The sequence below is a fragment of the Diadema setosum genome, chromosome 10 (genome assembly GCF_964275005.1).
Source record: "Diadema setosum chromosome 10, eeDiaSeto1, whole genome shotgun sequence".
Classification (NCBI taxonomy): Eukaryota; Metazoa; Echinodermata; class Echinoidea; order Diadematoida; family Diadematidae; genus Diadema; species Diadema setosum.
Window position 1 is genome coordinate 23,237,690 of NC_092694.1, and position 25,073 is coordinate 23,262,762.

Sequence of the window (25,073 nt, forward strand, 5' to 3'; positions counted from 1 at the left end):
ATTTATTAGCATTGGTATCTTTCTTGTGCCACTAGTGACATAAAAAGTATAAAAAGTGCATGGTTAACCAAGTGCTTGAAAAACAGTATCTGCCAATATCGGTCCTGTACATACAAACCTCATCCGAAACAGATACTGATGATAAATATCATGCTGTCTGCTAATAATAAATTCAGGCCATAGGAAAAGGATTGTCACTCCAAAGAGAAAATTATTGCCAATCCAAAGAGAATGTGACAAGAATAGGATACAATGAATCGAGCTCCGGTGAAAATACGTTCAGATTTTAATAGACGTTCATACTGGTGATGTGATTTGTGGTCGTGCATTTTCAGTAACTAAATCATCGTTAGAAAATTGAAGTCTTAAGAAAATACGACAAAATTAAATTTGTCAGTCTACCTATCCAGAAGCAAAGGGAAGCCCAATAGCAAATCAGTAGAAGAGGGAAACATTTCCACATTTCAACTCCACTCGACATCGCCATTCCCATAAAACCAGTTGATTCAGGTTCGGTAAAGTGTGGTATACGTTAAAGGGATCATAGTATAGTTTTGGCTGAGATGGGGCTTCATGTTTCCATTTGTGTGTGTGTGTGTGTGAGAGATGATTAGAAACTACTTAAGAAATATGAAAGAGCATGCAGCTGTTAGAGGAATTCAAAGTTTATTTGATGAAAATCGATTTTAAAATGGCTAAGATATCCAAAAACAAATAAAACATGAGAACATGAGGTATCGATGTCTACATGGGCGGGGAGGGGGATTATAAAACCTGATTTACAATGTTATTTTCAGGTATATTTCAGCTGTGCTGACCAAAATATATAAATACAGTGTAATAAAAAAAAAGTACGAGAAACATTAGAATTAGAGATTCAGATAGAGATAGATAGCTGCAATCGTTAGCTAGATACTATAATATAGATAGATACTGTAGACAGAGAGCTAGATAATTAGAAAGATAGGTAGATAGACAGACAGCTAGCTACTGTATATAGATGAATACATAGATAGTATACCTAGATAGATAGATAGATAGATAGACAGATAGATAGACAGACAGATAGATAGATAAATAGAGAGAGAGAGAGGGAGAGAGAGAGGGTGGGACGGGACCTACAATAAAAAAAGTCTACATTGCTATGCTGTATTATCTTTCATATTCTGATCGTGCAAAAAATGTCGTCGTTGGAGACAAGTATTGTACATTAGATCCCCCATGGTGTGTGGTGGTAAGAAGGACGTATATTGATTTAGTGGATATTTTGTTTTTTCTTAACTGAGATACAACTCATCACATTCGTATGCATCTGTGTTTAGCTAACCGGGTTGTATCCAAAGGAAGAATTTGTGTGTTTGTGTGTGTGTGTGTGTGGGGGGGGGAGTGCACGTGTTGTAGTTAATGTTTTAACACATAACTGAAAAAGCTTTGGAATCGAACTAAAGGCTTTGTTATCTTGGTTACGCTCTATCGATTTTCATCGTACATGCATTTCATTGGAGACCTAACCCATTTTTCCGCTACATGACCCAAGGATTGTGTTCCGTCTCCGCGCATGCGTATAAATGGATGTGTTTTCATGCCTGCATGTGTTTTGATCCTACTTGTATGCTGGTGACCAGCCGCAGCGCGCGTCCCTCACAGTTCTACTACACTAATTAGGCCCTACCTCATCAAAACACATTATCACAATGATGGACATAAGTTTTATAATCTAGCGATGTCAAAATTTCCTCGAATTTGGCACACGCCGTTTAAACTGAGTTTCACTGGAAAGAGGGGGAGCAGATTACCTGATGTGTCACTTATAAATCTAATGAATCCACTTGTTTTGATTGGTCTGTCCAAGAAACCCGCAATGTGAGACTTATTCAGATTTAGTTCCCTACTTCTTCTTATTCTTTTCCTTTTTAATTTTCTTCTTCTCATTCTTCTCCTTTCCTCTTCTTTTTCTTTGTTATCGCTCGCACTGTAAGATTTAAAGTATTGTAACTGCAACAGCAATGAACAAAACTATAAATGTACATTGTACAGACCCGTCTTGTGGGGAGTGGTGAAGCTATGATAAGATACACGACAATTTGAATACAGTGGTACTTTTGGAATGAAAGTATGACTCAAATGGTAATACAGTAAGGAAGAAAATTTATAGGGTAAAAATAATAACTGTATCAGGAATAGGCCTAATAGAGAATCCAAAGAAATTACTTCAGAGCCCGTTTGGCTTTTATTACTCTTCTTCCGTGATGGGTTTTGTATCTGTATAGTCAAGCTGAAACTCTCCCATCTTCTTGTATCTTATTTGCAATACGACGTTACTTTTAGGTTGAAGACAAAGTGAATGATATTGCTTCAACCGCATCTTCCATTACACTAATTGGACGTCAATCTAATTACCATGTCCAAGAATATTTCTCGGTTGAGTGTTCCGTACCAAACAACCCCGATTCTTTCATCATTCTATACATGTCTTGCTGCAGTGTGGGTAAACATTGGCGGCCATGGTGACCTTGCGAAGACAGAACATAGCGGTAGTGGAGGGTGTCGGCTGCCACTCCTGCACTAGATAAATATCTCCGCCAATATATTCACCCTGAACTATGTGACGCTCCTGCGATGTCAATAATAATCACAAAACGTCTTGTAATATGATACACCGTCTAATTTCCATAGCAATGTACGCAAATCTTTCAAAGCGATCAAGCATAGACACAAGAGAGGGTAGCGTGGACTTGATTTAACCGTAACTTACATTTAAACTGGTTGAATGCAATTCCAACAACAGACATATCCCCAGTGGTCACGTCAGATAAAGCCCAAATATTAAACTCATGCCTTAAAATTTCACTATGAAAGAGAGCTGCTATCAGCATAAAAAAAAAACAACAACAACACAATGCTGTCTTAGACTGCAGCATCTTGTCACCAATTGGGAAAATATCTTGCAAAATGTCACTAACAATCTAAACACATGGTTGTAAGAGGGTTAAGCGGTTTTTTTTTTTCATGGCAATTCTGGCGACTATTATGTTTCCTATGTCTTGGAAATGAAATCATGCAATTCAATTGACAAACACGCAAACCGCAATTTCCGCGCATTCACCGCAAAACATGATAATCCTGAAAAAAAAAAAAAAAACATGACTAAAATGTCCACGCCTTTTCGTAATTATAACGTTTTATGGTAATAAAAATTTGTTGCATCGCTGGATGCGGGGAAAACTTATCAAGATAATGAAATTCAACTGAAGGGACTGTTTAAAATATAATGAGTTTATGCCTAAATATAATTTGAAAAGATGCAAGGGCAAAGGCATCGGATATGCATAATAATTTATGTAACATGTTCCAAAGCACAAGAGTGACGGTAGCTAAACACACGCACCACAATAATTACTCGGGCATTCACGCAAAAAACATGTAATCCTTTTTATTGATGAAGCGCGTGATGCGGAGAAAACCAATCATTATAATGGAATTGAATTATAGAGACTGCTTCAAAAATATGAGTTTAAAGAGAAGTTTAAAAGCTGCAAGAGTAGAGGTATCGGGTATTTAGAAGTCTAATTTTGGATTTGTCCCTATAACCATAATCTTATATAAGATTGGTTTTCAATCTAAGGGATATAGAGAGTATGTAACTTGTTCCAAAACAGAAGTGTAATGCTAGAGAAGGCTCGATCACACAAACAATATCAGCATACAATATAGATTGGTTTTTGTGTCATGATTTGTTCTTACGGAAAAATTGTCAAATATACATTGTCAGCAGATCGTTAATTGTACTGTAATTTGTGTGATCATTGAAATACAGCTACCTTTCATTTTTTTCTTTTATTTACAGAGAAAGAGGGAAAGAAAAGAAAGAAAGAAAGAAAAGTATGTGTGTGTGTGGGGGGGGGGGGAGGTATTCTCCAATATCAGACTCGTGGTGAATACTGCGTAGGGCGTCTGGGTGCTGTAGGAGGTGTGCATGCATTCGTCTTTCATGTCGTCACATCTCACATCAGGTTGCCTGTAACACAGATGGCAGCCTGGCAAACACGGATTTATTTGCATTTTTACGCCACGATGGGTCTTTAGAATGCGATCGGGAGTTGATTAGAATTTCACCCCGCGGTGAAGGAGATGTCTCCCGCCGCTGTTGCGCACGTGTTGACAACCATCGAATTATTACCTCCCTATATACAATGATACATGTCATAATAATATACAGAGTTTAATCGCAAAACAGGTTGAGCGTCATTTTTTTAACAATTAAAAGTCAGGTCATTTGCAGCATCAAATAGAGCACAGCAAACCATCTTCATTTATATATGTATATATATATATATGTATATATATATATATATATATATATATATATATATATATGTATATATATATATATATATATATATATATATATATATATATATATTCATATATCTTAGAAATATCTTAGAAATTATCCATGTCGATGTATATTTGGAACGCGACCAGATACAATCATTATATGAAATTTTCATTGCAAGAAATGTTTCGAGGGCTTCCATCACACATGACCCCCTCGTGTATTTCCCGTTGAAATTCTCGATGCCTATACATCAATAAAAGATAGAAATGTATACTGGCGGTAACTTCAAATGAAGACACAACTGTAATTCATTTTACATGCGTCGGGGGTTCCGAAATACAAAACTTGACATTTTATAGCTATCTTCTGAAGATAACAGGCGCCTGCGCTGGATGGAGGGAAGGTGTATTCAAAGGACAACGAAATAAGGCTACCGAAAATACTGCGGCCGCCTATTTCGAGACAGCCTGTTGTTTAACTCCAGAATGACGCCTCGCTCTCACAGGTTGCCATGACAACCAAGAGGCAATTTTTACCCAGGAGAATAACGATTAACTCCTACTCTAAAAACCTGCGTCCTCTTTTATGCGTGCAGATTGCTTCGTGACAAATTTTAGTCTCTGACAAATTTTAGTCTCTCTATAAACTCGAGGCGGGCTGTGTATAGTGAAATAAAGTAATGCACCAAGTAGAATATTACAGAAGAATCACGCATGCAGAAATCATATCTGATTTGGTAGGTACCAATTTAATTCAAGAAGAATAAAATCAGAAGCATTTAAGGTTATCGGGGCACGAATCAAAGCTTCCATCGCAGGGAATATACGTATCGAAAATGCAAGGTCTCTTGTTATGCACTGTCCAGAGTGTGATGAGCAGGTTGTGAAAAAAGTCGTGGAATTTCTGTAGTTTATTGCCTTGGAATCTATAGAAGACCCTTATCCCTTTCTTGTTTAAACTTTCTTGTTAAAAAAAAAAAACAGAAAAAAATGTTGCCAACTGCTGTCGAAACAGTGCAAATTTGTAATAGCAAATAGTGTGTACGCTTTTGATGTTACAACAGTCAATGAGATTGGACGTTGGATGTGTGTTTGAAGGTCTAGTGCACAATGCCTGTGCGTATGAACGTTGGTGTGTTTGTATGTATGCGTGCGCGTCTATCTGTCTGTCTGTCTGTTTGTTTGTTTGTTTGTCTGTCTGTATGCATGCATTGTATGTAGGCCCCTAATGTGCGCATGTCTGTATGATTGTATGTACGTGTATGCATGCATGCACGTTATGTAATGTATGTGTATGGCATGTGAATCATGGCCATGCATTCCTGCGTTTGCGGATATATATTATGTATCTCCATGTCTGTATATCTGTGAGCTCAACAAAGATCGTACTCTCCGGGTGGGGCTATATATCTAGCCGTATATCACTGTGGCCGTTGTGATTGCTGTGCGCGTTTTCGATGTCATGATAATTTGACGTGTTTGACAGAGTACAAACGAATGTTCAAAGTCATGTAAGATCAAACATACACTTGCTGTCTGATCGTTCTGCTTTATATTCTTTGAGACAACAACAGTCGGCACAGTCACTGTATGCTCATGATACATCGTGAAAATCCGATTTATAGCATTGCCTGTATTAAAGGGGCATTCCGGACGATTTTCATAATTTCACATCATGTAGTACATAAATCGACAGCTCCATGTATAGATTTGTGGAATTTATTGTGGTCCTTGAGCAGAGAAACCAATAAATTGAAAATCTTTAACAAATTACACTGAACAGTGTTGATGACATCAGAGCCTCATCTATTTCAGAAATGTAGCAGTGTAATTCCATTACAATGCCGCTTGTTCAACAAGTTCACCTGTGAAAAATCTATGCATGCCTTCTTCTTTTGTTCTGCTTCCTTGAGTCCCAACGCATGCATTCTTATGGTGAGGCTGCTATGTCACCATCCTTAGTTCATTGCAATTTGTTATAGATTTTGAAAACATTCTCATTCCTCATCCCAATCACTAAAAATTCTGAAACTCTGTACTCAGTGTAAGTAATTTATAGTTGTTCAAATGTAAAAGTCTGAAAATCATCCGGAGGTCCCCTTTAAGGGGGGAAAAGCTCTTCAACATCTTTACTTCTGTTACAAGAAATTGTTCATGATATTGATTGAGGTATTCTAGGCGAGCCCATATAGTATCTCTTTGATGAGACAAAAAGTGACTCTTTGTAGAGGTATCTATTCTTGAATATTTGCTTCGTAAACTGATTTTAACTCCTCCTGACTGAAATGTTGCATACTATTATAGCTATCGTAGAATATTAACTATAGAGAATTAATGTGTCAACCAGGCTTCAGGGTTACCAAGTTTACGTGTAACGATCGATATGGGAACACTTTTTGAGTGAATCATGAGCTGAAGACCAGTGGTTTTGCGAGAGAATAAGGAATTTATTACTTGGAAAACCTTTTAATCAGGCTTGAGATATACATGGAAGCATCAGGTTGTAGCAACATGATGCGGAACGGCGCACTCTGCGACAGCACACGGGTCGCGAGACATGAAGTCCCAGCAAACTTATTATGAGTTTGCGTGGTGAGATGACCTGTTCCCATTACAACAACCCCATTTTTCTCTTTACTTGTTCTTGTAGTGCCCTCAATATGGATTATGGGTCATTTTTAACACAACTTGTTCTTCATTGACCCTAACAGAAAATACAATATGTTTGTTTTGCTTCCATTTTTCATCTGACAGGATGGCTGAACCATGTTCAGCTGCACTAAATAGCCGGTTTCCATGGGGTCCAGTAGGATACCTACTTGGGTTGGACCACTTGACATGGTTAATGCGTTCTGCTCATTGCGATGAATAAATGAATGAAGCGATATCGATTACATTTGTATTCAGTTTATAATCATTTGGTAACATATTGCTTTAGCTTAATGGTTACATTGAAATAAAGCTAATATCCATTCATCTCTTTTTCTCCCCATTTATGCAGAGTACACTTATCTTGGATGTTTCTACGACGACTTTCAGCGAGATGTACTCCCGGATCTCATCTTCTGCGACCGGAGTCGTCACCCGTACAACACGTGTCAGAATGTGTGTAACCCTGTACTGGGAAGCAACTACTGCCAGTCGGGGTCAATGACCATAGAACTGTGTCGAGATATGTGTCTGGATCAGAACCTGAGATACTTTGGCCTGCAGGCTGGCACGCAGTGTCTCTGTGGAGGCGACTTCGCCCAGTACGACCGGCTGGGCCGGCCGACGGACATGCCGACCGAAGCCTGCAGAACGCCGTGTGTAGGCAACAGTAGCACATTCTGCGGTGGCGAGTTTCAAATGAGCGTCTTTGAATTCATGGGTAACTCAAACACCTGAAAATTCATTCTGAATGGTAGACCAAGAAAAAAGAGGAGGTTCTTTTTGAGTCATTACCACATTTTATCCGTTGCTCATCATGGTTGTTGATACATGTGCAAGTTGTTTCCCTTTTCAAACACAAATTGCCTCATATTGATCTTTTTTCCACCAGTGTAAGGAGTGTGATTTAACTATTTACCCGCGTCATACAAACGATTAGCGCAGTCTAAGATCCCAAACGTATTTATTATCTTTTTCTTTGCTTTAATTCCGAGTTCATAAAAAGATATATAGTACTCATATACGATAGATACGATAGAACGATAAACATTCATGTCTACTGCAATGAAAAGAACGAAATGGTTTGCAATACATCAATATTCATGTCTACTGCATGTTGGGGGCGCTGTGGCATAGTGGATAAGACTCCCGACTCCCGATCGGAGAACCCGGGTTCGATTCCCGCCCAGTGCTTACGTCCTTGGGCAAGATGTTTTACCCACAATTGTCCCTCTCGACCCAGGTGTATAAATGGGGACCTGGCAACGCTGGGGTAATAATAATGGCAGGGCCCTCTGGTAGAGCAGTGGCAACACTGAAGAGGCTACCATGGATAAATAAGACATTATTATTATTATTATTATTAATATTCATTGTACACATGCAGTGAACTCTGATGACGAAAGAATAACTGAGTATCGATTGCATTCTTCAGATTATCAAGTGTCTTTAACCATAATTATCACTAAGATGATGAATCAAGGATGTTTAGCGACTAAAATCATGATCCTGACTTCTTTGACAGCTCCACAATCCCACTGCTACAACCCCGGCTACGTCCTCAACGGCGGCGAGTCTCAGGCTGGCGACCTCTACGACGTCAACGACACGATCGAATTCGCGTCGCTGTGTCCGCCACCCAGCATCAAGAACGGCCCCGCCAGCATCACGTGCACGACGTCGGGGAACTGGACCGACTCGCCGCCCGTCTGCACGGTGCGGTGCTCGACGCCCACCGTCCCGGCGCACGCCAACTTCAGCTCGGGCCAGACGCTGACTGCAACGTATTCTGTGGATGACATGGTCCTCTTCGACTGCGATCTCGATCCGACTAAAACCAACCAAATTCTCACGTGCGATTTTTTCGGCAACTGGATTACGGATGTTGAATGCCCAGGTAATTTTGCAAGATTCATGTTGTTGGAGGTCCAATCTAATAACTCTTCCTTGCACTAAAAAATGGAACATATTCTAGACATCAATTACGAATTGTGATGAGTCGGATACTTTCTACAAACGTGCGGTGATATGATATTGATGGGTTTATATAGCCTTGTATATATTCTGTCCGAGGGCTTGAAGCCAATAAAAGCATGGCATCACAACTTACCCCCACAACTAATGGCTTGCACATAGACCTTACTTAAGACACTGCTGTCAAATATCAGGGGATTCTACCTGTCGTAATGTCACAATCATGTTTATCAACCATGTTATACTGTACTCCTTTAGCATCTCGGCAGACTTCACAAGAATTCAAAACATTCTCTTCACATAAACAAGATAAAACAAAACCAAAAACGCCCAAAAACAGCACCAAACTTGAACATGCGACAAGGCTCCTCGACTAAAGAAAGCAATGCAAAAGGCAGAAAGGAATCAAAGAAAGTGGTGTCAACTGCTTTCCCCTTTGGAATGATTAGAACGAGTTGGGGGCTTTAAGACATTCTGGTGTGGCGTAAAATTTTCTCGTTCCACAGTAGATTGATAAGAATGATATGATGCTTTTTTTTTTCCATTGTGGTGGTGCATTAAAATCTAACTATGCATCCTGCTACGATTGTTTTATCAAGTAAAAGATATCATTAGCGTAAAACAACAAGGCACTTAATTTCCAATACTTCATTACCGGTAAAAACGTCTAGAGTGCGATCAAGTTTCGTACCTCATATCCCATTTTTTTTCCCCACTACGTACAACTGTATTCGTCCTTTCAGTTGAGTTAACAAATAATTGTATTGCAATTATACGGCTTATATACTCTAACACGCCGTTGATTTTAATGGTATATTGTTGCATGAACTAACCAGCATGTTCCTCCTGCCCATCTTGCTTGATGTAACCTTAACACACTAACCAGCTCCACCATCCACGCAATCAATAACCACAACCACCTCTGTCACAACCACGACGGAGCCGAAGACGACATCGGAAACCACTACAGCGTCCCCGACGACATTCCTGCTTCCGACAACCTCTACTACAAAAACTTCTAACACGGAGTTGTCGTCAACAACCGAATCGCAGTCGAGCGGCAGTGCGAAAATGACGTCATCGACAGAAACTTCTCTCAACCCGACAACAGCTTTTTCCTCAAAATATGGGACGTCGTCAGGTATACTAACAAGTGTAACAAGTAATTCTAATTTAACCAGTCTAGTTCTGAAGGAGTATTTGTCACTGGAATTGTCATCATGGCATTGCAAAACTGGCACCCATGAATTTAACAATAATCTTATATAGGAGGAAGGTTAGACGAAATGGGTTAAATTCGTTAAAGGACAAGTTCACCTTCATAAACATAAGGATTGAGAGAATGCAGCAATATTAGTAGAAAACATCAGTGAAAGTTTGAGGAAAATTGGACAATCGATGCAAAAGTTATGAATTTTTAAAATTTTTGTGTTGGAACCGCTGGATGAGGAGACTACTAAGGCTCGTGATGTCATATGAGTACAACAGTATAAAAAAATGTAAAGAAAATTCAACACATTTTCACCTTTTTCGCATAATAAAAGAGCACTTGACTTGCCTCTTTCTAAAGGCAATGGGAATAATATTACCCATAACATATAAACACAGTAACGAGTTGAGGGAATGTGTATATTTTTTTTTCAAAAGATGAAATTTTGTGAAATTCTCTTTATATTTTATTATATTGTTGTACGCATGTGACATCATACACTGCAGTAGTCTTCTCATCCAGCGGTGACTGCACAAAAACTTCAAAAATTCATAACTTTTGAACGGATTGTCCGATTTTCCTCAAACTTTCAATGATGTGTTCTACTGATATTGCTACATTCTCTCAATCCTTATGTTAATGAAGGTGAACTTGTCCTTTAAATGTGCTCCAAATCAAATGCAATGTCTGAGAGAGAAGCAAGAACAATCTAAAAGAATCAGTTGTCAATATAAATAACATTATCAGAGGTTAGGAGGCTTTGAAAAATTGTGCCACCGAAAAGAAGAAAAAAATCACACGTGAACAACACACAGAGTGGAATTAGAAGCTAATTTTTCAGTCTTTCTTAGAAAAATTATTGTGAAATGAATGGCACAAATCTTCAGAAATGTAGTTTCTATTATACGACGTGAATTGTTGATACGCAGTTTGCAGGTGTGTCACCTATTTCAATATTGGTTGATGAACATGCTTATTATCATGATTATTGTTTCTCGGCGTGTATCTTATACTAGAAATGACAACCTAATGCCAACACTTTAGTTTTGAGATGATAAACAATCACTGAACAGTGGCCAAAAAGTAGTTGATTCGACGAAGCCGACGAAGCTTAATGTCGGTAGTAGACCTGCGTCTTAGCTGCTAACATCCAGTCATTGCTAATCAAGTCTTTTGAAGGGAGCTCTCCATTCCGAGAACCTTCGTGGCTACTAAGGAGTAGACCAACATTGAAGAAAGAAGAGAGATTGGAATCAGGGTCGATTATTAATTTCGTTTAAGCCCTTTAGATCTTTCTAACATTATTATCCTCCACATGATTAGCTAGGTTTATAAATTATGCTTCTTTACATTAGCTTGATTTATGGCTTTGGAATTAGGCTTATGCCAGATTAGAGGTTAGCCTTACTAACTAAATAACTAAACCTTGCCTAACTGCATCTACATTTGTCATGCTTGTACGATATTCTAACAGGAGTTTACTGATGTGCAAACACATCATAACATCTTTTGGTATCTTCTCAAAAGACAATGAAGTCATTGATTTTCTTCCTCTAATCAATCTAGCCTTGACTGTATCATGTCAACATTTCAATAGCTTCTTTGCTAGAACTAAAATCACTTCATTCATATCCAGCGAATGATATTATATTTTCATTTAACACAGCCGACATGGATTGTGACACAATTCTTTTTCCAAATTAATCATTTGATTCAAGTGGAACACCTGTAAACGACGGCAATTATCTTGATAAACGCCAATGTGAGACAAATAGCTGTTGAGCTTGATTTCATACCCCACACAAGAAAACGGGCAATGACGGGCGCATGATGCCGACCCCTCGTGGTTCGCCCCAGGTGACTGTTAATAGCAGGGAGATCACCTCCCTGGTAATAGTCATCAAACGGCATCAACCAGGTACAATGTGGCATACGCTTGACTAAATGTACACAATAATGAAGGAAAAGAAATTGCTAAAGAAAGAGAGAAGAAAATATAGATAATGAAGGGGAAAGGACAGAATTACACAAAAAAGACAAGGAAATTGACTCAGAATACGCTGAAAATTGGTGGCAGGATCGCAGGGCAGAATAAACAAGACGAATAGATAAAAAATGATAATAACATCGTTTCCATGTTGTTCACACCTCCACCCCCCCCCAAAAAAAAAATCCAAACACAAAACATGTTACGATGATACAAAAACATCAATCGCACGCAAGTTCAGTTTCCTTATTGTGATCAATGAATAACCAATTTATCGTCAAGCCTATGTGCGATTTTAAACTAACATGTGCATGATGACACACCATTATCATTGAGTCTATTTCTGAACTCATCAGCATAATGTTCGGTTTGCCCCAGGCTGTATTGTTTGGACCACAAAGGGGCCGGCACTTTTACAGTTCCCCAAGCCAGTCTCAAACTGCACCCACTGAATACGTGAATGCTATACTTGCTAGTACGTGCGTCTGCACCTGCATTGTATGAAAGCTCGCATTCACGTCTGATCCATCAAGATAACCAATTCTTGGCGCATAATAGCGTCCTACTCTTCGCGCTCGTGGGGTCATCGAGCAAGGAACACTTTTGTTACACAGCATTTGAGTATACACACGGGGCATCATAATGAACATTTCGCAGCCTGTTAAACATGATAATCATATTGCTGTAGCTGGAGTAATGGTTGATTGAATGCAATTAGTATAATTCCATTCGTCAGCACGCGAGGCGAGACTCATGAAATATCCATCAGTGTTTATCAAAACTTTCCCCTTTTTTAACCCTTTCTGTACCAGGGACTTTGAAAAAGTGTATACTATTATGGAATGAGGGTTTTCTCTGCTAATCGGCACTCCAAGCACGCAAAGGGTCATTAGTGGATCGTAATGGATGACGCTAGAAGGCGGCTCCAGTTCTCCGCGCACCAATCTTTCGGTGTATGGTTAATTGCTTCATCACCTATGTGAGCAAGAGCTCACATTTATAGCACCACTTTTGACACGAGCCCGGTAATTATAATAATAGTGATAATAATGAACAGCGTACCTCTTTTCCCAAACAAGGGCGCAAACGGGCAAAGAAGAAGTATATAATATATATCATGCCACCTATGCGCTGTAAACAGGATAAATGTTGTTCTCCTATTAGGCTATTACAGCTCTATAGATATGATTGCAAAATATCGCATTGCCGCCAATATACGGCCCGACAGAGGTCACTAATCTGTTCTGTCGGTTGAAAATGCAGCTCCAGACGATAGTAATAATGATAAGGCGGTGGTGATGGAAAAAATGCATTAATTCATCAAAAGTTGCGGTGATGAACGAAGCTACGCGATCCCGCCGTGAAATGTCAAATAATGAAGTTAGACTGCACCTTCCACCAAAGAAAAGACAGTTACGTTGCAAAATCCGCGTTTGTGTGTTTATGTAGTTGTGTATATGTGCGTGTGTAACTTGTGCGTTCGTGAGTGTGTATGTGTGTGTAAGTGTGTGTGTGTGTGTGTGTGTACGAGTGTATGCATATATAATTGTGTTTGTGTCTGGATATGTCTGGGTATAAGAAAATAAAATAATGTACATGCTCTTCTGAGGGAGGGAACTGCCACTAACAACAGCGAATTTGATCGCTTGCGAATTCACACTATAATTGTGCGACACGCCTCAATATTCACGCGTAGGTACGCCGCTTCTGATTTCCACAGCAGTTTCCATGGCAACGAAATTGAACCTGCTCTTTTGTTCGTTCCTCACTGCTCCCCTTTTTTCCTTACCGTTGGACCGCCATGCTTTTGTGATTGTCATCAACATCACAAGGTATTCACGAGGCTGAAATATTACCCTTTCGCCTGGAAGTGATGACTGTGATTTTGTGCCTTTATATGAGATTATAGATGGCGCACATGATACAATTCGACCTGTATATAAATATCTTTTTCTCTCTCTTCTTTTTTGTATTGCATCAGTTTATGAAGTGTAATAAAATCAAGTGATTTCGCAGGTAAATGGACGCGATATGCTGACAGAAATATAGCGAAGGAAAAGTAGTATCGATGGATGATAGATAAACGGATCTATGATATGAAAAGATATAGGCCGATACAGTATAGTCATGATAGTGTACAGAGAAGATGTTTTCTATGTGTTTTCATCTCCATTTATTTTCATTGATGTTTCTATGTTTTCTCACTCACTTTATGTACACTCTCCTTGTTCTTGACTCTGTACTTGTATTTCTTAAGGTGATCTTTTCAGTCATTTACTTGAAAGAGAGAAGGAACATAATATGGCAATGTGGTAAACTGTTTGATGTACCGGAATCACATGATATTTCAGACAGGTCTCCCACTACCGTAGGCCTCAGTACTACATCCAGGTCATCGATGACCCCTTCAAGCTTACAATCTACTACTTCCGCCGGGTCAACTGACCTGACGACAGGTAACCAATCTGCAATGATTTACAAGCAAAAGGTGTTCAGCTTTGACGCTTGCTTGGCTTCAAGTTCTGCTTAATACAAATACACACATCACTGCCGAAGAGCCGATGGGACTGGTCGACCTCAACTTTCTCTATCTATCCATCCATCTATCTATCTATTTATCTACCTATCTATCTATCTATCTATCTATCTATCCATCTATCTATCTATCTATCTATCTATCTGTCTATCTATCTACCTGTCCATCTATCTATCTATCCATTTATCTATCTACCCATCCATCTATCTATCTATCTATCTATCAATTTATCCATCTATCTAACTATCCATCCATATATCTATCTATCTATCTATCCATTAATCTATCTATCTCTCTCTCTATCTATCTATCTATCTATCTATATCTATTTCTCTTTTTCTATCTATCTATCTCCCTCTCTTTTCTTTTGTCTTTCTCTCTCTATCACTCACTATATCCTTATATCCCACTCTCTCTCCCTCTCTCTTCCTGCTGCCTGTAAAATGTAAATTCTTCAGCGAACTACGTCACTTTTTGCTTGGCGCTGTTGCAAGGTTTTTTAACTTGCTTGATAAGTTGTTTTCATTGCATTGTGATTTTTTTGTGTGTGTTATAAGTTTGAGAGGATGCAGTGTGTTTCATCTGCTCATTTAGTTTTTTTTTTTTTATTTCGATTGCTCAATAGATTTTCTCCAATTTCTTTGCACACTGTAAAAACCTCTCGCCACATTCGTTGTCTCATTTTCTAATGATGTCATCCTTCCTTTACTTCCGATTCATTTGTCCATTTCTTGACCCCTCTATGATAATCTCTTCTTTAGCTTTACGCTCTTTGATTTGAATAAGCTTTACCGGGCCTTGTCAGTTTTTCTCTTTCCTTTTATTCAAGCAAAATGATTTTGAAAATCATGTTGGATTATGTCAAGGAAAGTGTCAAATGTATGTGCCATTTTCTATTTTATCTTCTTCTTTTTTTTTTTTTGCTTCTTTATATGAACAAAATGTAAGTCAAAGTAGCACTTGGTGAACTGTGCCAGGCACTCGGGAATCTGTCACTACAGTAACGCTTCTGTATAAGGCTTTGCAAACTGTTGTGGTTACAGCTTTCATAAGCCTTGAAGAAATACAGCTCTTTAAAGGTGGACACGTGCTCGCTATACGTGAATGCTGGTGTATTTATTCTATTCATGTCGCAAAAAATATGGTAAATCTAGTGTGCAAAGTAGTACCGAGTATCTTTGAGCGGTACACTGTAAAAACATCGGTGTTAGATTTAACACCACGGGTGTTAAATCTAACACCGATCAAACTTCAATAAAGGACCACACCCACAGGTGTTAAAAATGCACTGTGATGGTGTTGAAAAGTGTTCACCTGACTCTTCGTGGTGTTAATTTGACACTGTACCTGGTGTTATTTTGACACTGTACTGGTGTTAATTCAAAAATGACACCACATGGTGTTGATTTGATATTTGCTGGTGTTAATATCAATGGTTTAACACCCGTCTAGCTTCAATAAGGGACCACACCAGCTGGTGTTACTTTGATGTAAATTTATTTTTACATTTTCTCAAAATTCTAGTAATTTAATGTAAAATTCTTGATCGTCTTGTTTAAATTAAAAATCAACAAGAAGTGCAGTTACTAAGAAACTCTTCAAAAAACAGTTTAAAATTTGGAAATGACACCCGTAGGTGTTAATTTAACACCATAAATGAGCACCGAAAATTTAACACCAGCTCGGTGTTCACTATTTAACACCGGATTTTTTGCAGTGTATGCATGACTTGCTTTTGCTCGAAACTGACAACGGATGGCGAACCTCGGCATTTACAGTCTACCATCACTAATGTATCGAATCATTTTTATTTCAACAATACTAGAATATGATTGCAACTGATTGACAAATTGCCCTGCATCGACGTAAATTTCATGAAGAATTTCATGAATTTGAATAATACTAGAATATGATTCAATAAACAAATTTTTAAAAAATGACGAAATGCAAAGCAAACTTCAATTGCTACAGCTTAACATCTGGCGTATTCGACTTGAAAATGATTCGTTGTTGTGTGAAATCCAGTGCTATCTCTTAGGAAATTCAGTGGAAAATGGGGAATATGCATGAGGAAGTCCTAGTACATTGAAGAATTTCAGCATGCTCCAGCTTTATTGTTGGGCGCTGCCTCTGTAATGCTTCTGCATGTGTATAGCACATATCGCCCCGGGCGCCGCGGCGGTGCTTCGCTGCCTTATGTCGTTTGTACAGTCAGGGAGGTGGGAAGAGTATGTTTTAATCATGTTAATAGTGCCAGGTAACATCGAGCACAGTGTTGTATACCACTCGTTCTAATGTTTCGACGACTATGGTGGTAAGTAACGATGCTAATACATAAATACATCCGCAAAACTCAAAACACAAGTAGTGCTCTCAAATTCAAAAGCTATAGACCCCCCCGCCAAAACACACATACACACACACACACACACACACACACACACACACACACACACACACACACACACACACACCAAAAACCAAAAACCAAAAGCATAACAACAACAAAACAAAAAACAAAAAGAAAATCATAGGATTATTATATGCTGCATAATCAAACCTGCAACAAACGATGCTATGTGACGCAAAGAGTGATAACACAGATGATATCAACTTATATCAAATCTGTCAATGTATCTTACAATGAAAAATATACTATTTATCACAGATTTTTTTTTCTCAGCTCAGTTCATCTTCCAAGATTAAATAAATTGATAACTATCATGTTTTCAATTGTTGGATTCGGGAAAAAAGCTTTCTCAGCAGAGCGAGAGAGGGACTGAGAGGGATACAGGGGGGGGGGGGGGTGGGGGAAGGGGGTGATAGTTCTAAAACAAACCAACAGCTCACAAGTTGGAAAATAGGAGAGAAATGAAAAAAAAAATAGTGTATTAATGTCACGTGGGGCTAAATCGTTTCAAAACCCCTAGCATCAGTGTAAATGTGTTTGTAGACCTGTGCGTGTGTGTGTGTGTGTGTGTGTGTGTGTGTGTGTGTGTGTGTGTGTGTGTGTGCGAGTGTGTATGTGTGCGTTCAGAGAGATGACTGTGTTCATCCATTTAAGTTCAGTGTAGTTCTTACATTTAAAAAAAAAAGTAATTTAGCATCAGTCAAAATACATGAAGGTAGGCCTAATCATCAAACAGAGCCTACTTTACTCTATCCATATTCAGTGATATAACCGTATTTTAATCGAACAATCTGTTCTGGAAATGATTGCATTTTATTTCTTTTGTTGTTGTTGTTGTTGTTGTTTTTTTTTTTTTTTTTAGTCATGTTCGGGAGGCTGAAATTAGGTCGCAAAACGGAGGCGATTTCAGTTTCCATACCACCAGAAGTTGTGTGGCACATTTCATTTCAAGTACGGAGTCTCGGCAACGCTAATGTTTTACCGCCCTCAATGTCGCTTTTACAGGGAGTCTGACCACCGCATCTGGGGCTACAACCAACGCGACTGACGCGGCGATATCTAGCCAAGCAGCTACCACGCAGTCCGGAGCGACGTCGTCACCGGCGCCGACGTCTTCCCCGGGGCCGACGTCTTCCCCGGAGCCGACGTCTTCATCGTCGCCAACAGTGGCCGGTTCGTCTACGTTGACTTTTGCCGCGACCACGGACGACGGACGTACACCCGAGGCCTCGACGAGGCCGCAGAGGACCACGAGGGAGGCTGATATGACGACGAGAAGTCAAGGGCCAAACGATTTAGGTAAAGTAATAATAGTTTCTGTAAGATATCATAAGAGAGGCCAAGGAAAATCGTTTAACCTGGATAATCTTTTTTTTTTAATGGATAACTTTGTTTAATTACGTATTATTTTCATTGAATGTGTACAGATTATTAGAAAGCTGCGAAACTTATACTCTTCCTTGTACGACACACAATGAGTCACAACATATTGTCCAAGCGGAAATGAGTTGTGTTTATTAAAGTGAAACGACATAGAGCGTTTTCTTCTCTGATCTATGTACCATTTCAAGTCATGACATTTCACTCTATGATACTTTAGACATGGAGCTAGCTCCCTGCTTTAAATCAAGAAGTATTACCATGAGACTACAGGCTGTTGTGCAGTAAGAAAGTGTTCTAAAAAAAGAGATGATAAATATGATGATGAACTTTAACAGTAATCCTGTAGATATTGTAATTCTGTAGGGAAATCAGCCATGTAATTGGGTCAAGATATGAGTATCTCTTGGCCAAAGTATAAGATCTGCTTTACAGCTACTACTGTTAGTTTGATCCCCTCCCCCTAACACATCTAACTGAAACAGATCACATCTTAGCAGTATTCGATATTGTCACGTGTGGTTGCTCTAATTTACTGGCTGTCCCCAATATCTAGGTTTGCTACCGATCATTGTTGGAGCAGCGGCGGCAGTTCTCGTGGTCATTGTGGTGGTCATCATCATTTCCGTCTGCTGTTCAAGGTAAGTCATCTCTCTTGTTCACTTCTCCATAACCGGAATGGCAAGTTTACCAATTCAAAAATGGAAATTCTCTGGTCCAAATATTTACCTTGAGAACGGCCGCGTATATATATAGCTTGCGGACGGTACGGTTCTACGCATCATTATAATTGTCCCCAGTATGTTTACCCTTTTACTCTGAGTTCCCGCTTCTTTTTGAATAGATTAATTTACTAGCTCTTCGAAATAATTGATAATCTTCTGATTTAGTATAACACAATTTGATGATTTACTAGCGTAAACTGAATTTAAGAAAAAAGTAACTTTTTCGTTTACCCAGTAACTCTTACACGGCAGATTGGCTCTTATTATGAATCAATGGGTACAACACATGTATGTGTAGCTGTCGTTGCAGTGAAGAAGGGAAAGTAAGCTATTTCTGAACTTATACCTTTGCTCATGCATTTTCAGTGTTTAGATTTGACGTATTTCTGCTTTATCTTCATAAGTTTCTGAGATGAAAACGTATATTTTAGTCAAAAGCAGCAGTTGTCTTGTTTGATTAAGAGTTTGTCTGCATGCATTAATGATCCAACAACCACGTCGACTAGTGAAGAGGGTTTTTAACTCGGCGGCGAATGTTTGCGAATGTAGCGAATCTTGTATGTTTCGTCAGAGTTCGTAGAATAGTGGCATTTATAAGTTCGTAAGCAGTTGCAATCGAACAGTTTTCATTGTCACAAACAGTTTTCATTGCCGCAAACAGTTTCTCTTGTCGCAAAGAAGTTTTATTCAAAATTTCTTTGCGACTCTTTCATGTCTTTGTGACAAGAAACAGTTTGCGACAATGAAACTGTTTGCAAATTTGATTGACGAAACCTGAAATTCGCTACATTCGCAAACATTCGCCGATAAGTGAGATACCCCCGTTTTAACACTAGTGTTGAAAACCTCCCTCCCACTTTCACGAGGCCTTTGGTACACTGTAAACATCGGTGTTAGATTTAACACCATGGGTGTTAAATCTAACACCGACCAAACTTTAATAGAGGACCACACCCACAGGTGTAGAAAATGTATTATGACGGTGTTAAAAAGTGTTCGCCTGGCACTTCGTGGTGTTAATTTGACACTGTGGCTGGTGATATTTTTGACACTGCGCTAGAGTTAATTCAATAATGACACCGCATGGTGTTGATTTGATATTGATGGTGCTAATTTCAATGGTATAACACCCGTCCAGCTTCAATAGGGGACCACACCAACTGGTGTTACTGTGGTTAAATGTATTTACAGATTTTTTCAAAAATCAAGGACTTTATCGGAATATTCTTTATCGTCTTGTTGAAGTTCAAAATTAACAAGAAGTGCAGTAACTAAGAAACTATTCAAAAAACAATTTTAAATTTTGAAATGACACCCGGAGGTGTTAATCTAACGCCATGAATGAGCACCGGAAATTTAACACCAGCTCGGTGTTTCATATTTAACACCGGACTTTTTGCAGTGTAGCGCTAGTAGCGCTAAAACCATTAATAGCATCCTAAAATTTGCCCTTAGGGGTTGATATTCAGTCAAAACTGTGTGTGTGATGTATTGTGAATGTTTGACGCAGTTTGTTACTGTTTACAACCTAAAGCAAATCAAGATCTCGTGTGAGACCGGCTTAAGCAGTGTAAGTAAGTCATGTCTATAGGGGAGGGTTTTAGAATTGCATGTAGAGTATGCAGTCAATAGATGGTCCAGCTTTTCCGCCATGTGGTTTATTTTGACTCGCTTATCCATGGAAAGACAAACATACGCAAAAGACGCATAAAGACACACTTATACAGTATTAGCTGTAATCACGTGCATATCACAATTTACGCACACAAAAAGTCACATAGATAGATGCACATGCAAAGACTTGAAAGATACAGTAGCTGAGAGTTGTTGATGATAATATGGAGACACATTTTCATTATCTCCCAAACATGTTCAGATTTATATAATCATGTACAAAGTTAGACAGGGAGATTCATGAGATTGTAGGATTTTGAAGCACGCTTCATTTAGCTTTTTTTTTTGTTATTGTTGATTAAAATGACGAGGATTTCTATAGGATTAGTAGCTGAATATTAACACAATAAATAGCAAAAAGAATGTATAACACATAGTTAAAATGTTTCCACACATACATTACATAGTACTTAGATGTGTCAGAGTATCTGTAGATTTATCTGGAGCAGGGAATGCGGCTGAAGTTTCTGTTGTTGTTTTGTTTTGTCTTGGCCTATTATTGTAGGGCATATAGTCAATTAGGTGGGGAAAAAAGGTTGGAATTAAGCGATATGTGTGTGGGATGCTGTCGTTATGTTTTCACCTGCACAACCCCCGGCAATGTGTTTGATAGATTTGCTTATATGTTTGAATTACTTGTTGACACATAGTTGGGATGTATTTTTGTGTACAGTATACTTGGGAGTATATATTGCCTTTAAGGTAATCTTGTGTGGGTTTGTATTGGAAGCAAAATAATGTGCGTCGGTTTTACCTTATTGATTGTACAGTTGATGTCGGTTTTTTTTTTCTTTTCTTTTCTAAAGTATTCAAATGACAACCTCTTCGTGGTCCGAGCAGAAAGTAAAAAGATATATTAGGATAATGACAATGAAATAAACATATTAAAGCTTGCTTCTACTACTTCATTAAACTCGGATACTTTTACTTACGCATTTAAACCCCTGGTACTATAATGTCAGCTGATGAACTTTTTTCCATTTTCAATATCCTCATCTTTCCCCGCCAACAGAAAGGGAAAGCCGGCGAGGGAGCAAAAGTAATGGTCGAAATAAGCCTTAAACGTAAACACCCATCCATCCCACTTTTGGTTTTTCTACCTTTCCTTTAAAGACCTTGCTCTTGCGCATATATCTATACGTGTTATTTGTCGTGCTGTGTGATGTTGCCACTCACGGTATTCTTGTTGTATTCTTTTTTATTCTGGTTGCTTTATAGACATTAGTCACACTTGTGGCCATGTCCCCACTGTTATACAGAGATGACGTTTACGTAGAACGTTCATAGATGTATTATGTTGTAGTCCCTTTGTTGTCCACATGGATATATCCATAGTATTATCATCTTACGAAATGGTATGTTACCTGTGTTGATGTATCTTCTGATATTATTTTTTTTTCAATGTCTTGTGGACGCATGGTCATACTCTTGCGCAGTGTTCGTTGCCTTTGTTCAAGTCATCAGTCAGTGTTAGTTGTATGACAGACTGATTACTCTCGGCTCTTCACGTCACCCCATGTGCGTAAAACTGTTCAAAAGTAATGACGTCAGAAAGAAAGCTCCGCGTACACTAGTCTGCTTGTCTCGCTTATTTCCTAAATATACACAAAACAACAGCAACGAACAAAGTGTTAGGAGTTGTCTGTTCTCGGGCAAGCAGTAGTAGACAGTAGTGTACGTTTACACATGATGCATGCGCCAGTTGGCGACGTCCGTATGCAGTCCACGATCACGGAAGGCTGCATTCTTACAGTCCCTTACTCTATGTCAGAATTCGCATGAATGAAATAACAATTACTTTTGAATCTTTACAAAATAACTTGTTAATATTTTTGAAATGCATGTCTTATGTTACACAAAGGATACAGAAGAAAAAAAAAAGGAATCGGAATCTTTTTTTTTTCTTTTTTACCAAGAAAATGTGCTTTTTAACGTCATGCTATTAGTATTTTCATGTTGTTGTTTTTTTTTTCTTTACATCTGTGCAATTTATGATTCAATCCTTTTCGTCATGTGATATAACATCAGTGCGCTTCATAGTGACATTGTCGGCTTTGTGCATGACGATGTCGGTGCTGTAGCCGCTATCCTGGTTGTTCACTCAGACAGCATGCATGTCTGTATAGATCGGAGTCTTATTTTACAAGCTTAAAGCAATGCTGCCTCACAACGATTGTAGTTACCACTGCAGCAACCAGCCAACAACCCACATGCGCTCTTGTCACATTTACAGCGTTAGGTGCGTTGCTATGGCAACTACAATCATTGTAAACCGTAGCATTGGCGAAATACGTCCTTACCTTGGTTTTTATTTGTTAAATGAAGCCTGTTGGTGTTTATTTGTGCTTGACAAAACGTGAAATAAGTATTGATCGATTGGCTTAGATAGTGCAAGCGCAAACTACAGCCGCACTGTATAGTAGTAAGTGTAAAGTCTGGCGAAATAACACACTATTCCGAATCTTAAATCGATATCTAAATTCATTGTTCCAAGATACAATTATTTTGTATATTTCTGCAGTAGAGTCTGATGTGATAATGCCAGTAGTGTCCAATTGCTCATATTATGAATACCGACGAAATCAGGTACTTTTTCTTTTTTTTGTGACAAAGACCATAGACGCAAAGAATGAAAACTAGATGAACATTATTATGACTAATGATCATGTACCATTTTGTGGAGTGCAGACGTTGTAATAATGGGTAGATAGTATAGAGTGAAACACTAATTTTATTCCGGAACCGAAGCCGCTATGAGAATATCAACTACTCGTACACCTTCTTCCTTTCTGTTATTACACTCGGCCGAATGGAACCATAAATTTGAAGACTTTATCATCATCATTATTATTATTATTATTATCATTATTATTATTTTAGTTTGGTATGGTGACAATTGACCGAGAATGATCGACAGTGATGCCTTTTTTTAACAATGTTATATAACAAGAAATCCAAATCAGATTATCTTTCTCCATTTCTTCTTTAAACATATCTGTGATCAAGATAAATCCAAAGTTAAATTCTATTTTCAAATTAACGTCATATTTGTTCGAGAAACATGTAACTAATAATTTACATTGCACGGAAGTCATTTCTCTGTATTTATTATTTATCTGTATCCTTCTGTTTAGACAACGCAAGCGACAAACTAAGAAGATACCCTTTGACCCAGCTCTTGGAACCAGCTTCGGAAACCCCGCATTTGAAGACGATGAACAGGAAGAATCGAGGAGAGGTTTCGTACAAGAAAATGATTACGGCGACCTCCCCCGACAAACATACGACATTGGGAATTCCGATTATGCCACCGTGGACGAAGTTTCCAGTAGGGCGCCACCGGATGGCAAGGACTCACCAGGTACGGCTCCGATCGTCGAAGGAGGCATAGACAAAAATCGCAACGGAAGCGTGACAAGTTTCAAGCCAGATGCATCGTCAGGTAGTTACAGGCCGGGGACGTTGCCAACTCAAAACTCTTCGAGAGACACTAGCGATTTATATGCTGTCCCAAACAAACATAGGTCGCAAACACCGATGGAGGGGCCCGATGAATATTTCAAAGATCCCGCAAATCAAATTGCTACGCCCCTTTGAAACATTCAGGAACTGAAATCAATGTAATTATTTCAAAACAGAGACGAGCAAAAGACCAAGTTGCTCAGGTGCTAAAATTTCAGTAGTATGATGCGATGCAGGACATTATGATTTGTGAGTTGCTTTCTTCTACTGTTCACTCTGTTCAGACCAGAGCAATTTTTAAATGACGTATAGAAGTATTTTTATAGGTGACTTTTATGCTGTAGGGCTTGCTCTAGTCTTGCATGTTCGAACATTTACACATAGATTTTTAAAAGTAAGTCAGTACACGAATTCATAAGCATAAGCATATTTCCTTAGCACTGTATCAAAATCTTGGCAATAACTAACTCTCTACCTTGATTCGCTCGGAGAGCATAACCTAATTGTTATTTTGAGGTTAGATCACTAATCAGTGAAGCTGAAAGGTTGATATTATACAGGTTCTCAATGTGCTTGAAGCTGTTTTTTTTTTTTTTTTTTTTTTTTTTTTTTTAGGGGGGGGGGGGCGGTTCTAGGGTAGTTACCCCCTGGACAATTATTTCAGACCCTCCCCCCGGTCATAACCCTAACCGTAATCCTAATCCTGAACCTAATCTTCACCCTAAGCC

General features: G+C 38.7%; 1 protein-coding gene across 1 annotated transcript in view; it reads left to right on the top strand.

Moving 5' to 3' along the window:
• The window catches only part of LOC140233864 (uncharacterized), a 35,553-nt gene extending 10,833 nt beyond the window's left edge, over positions 1 to 24,720 (top strand). The window contains exons 2-7 of the mRNA XM_072313954.1: positions 7,340 to 7,708; positions 8,513 to 8,884; positions 14,510 to 14,614; positions 18,110 to 18,403; positions 19,041 to 19,125; positions 24,018 to 24,720. Of these exons, the coding sequence (XP_072170055.1) occupies positions 7,340 to 7,708; positions 8,513 to 8,884; positions 14,510 to 14,614; positions 18,110 to 18,403; positions 19,041 to 19,125; positions 24,018 to 24,480 (1,688 nt within the window). The 3' untranslated portion in view covers positions 24,481 to 24,720. The remainder of the gene's footprint in view (positions 1 to 7,339; positions 7,709 to 8,512; positions 8,885 to 14,509; positions 14,615 to 18,109; positions 18,404 to 19,040; positions 19,126 to 24,017) is intronic.
• Positions 24,721 to 25,073: the final 353 nt, after the last annotated feature.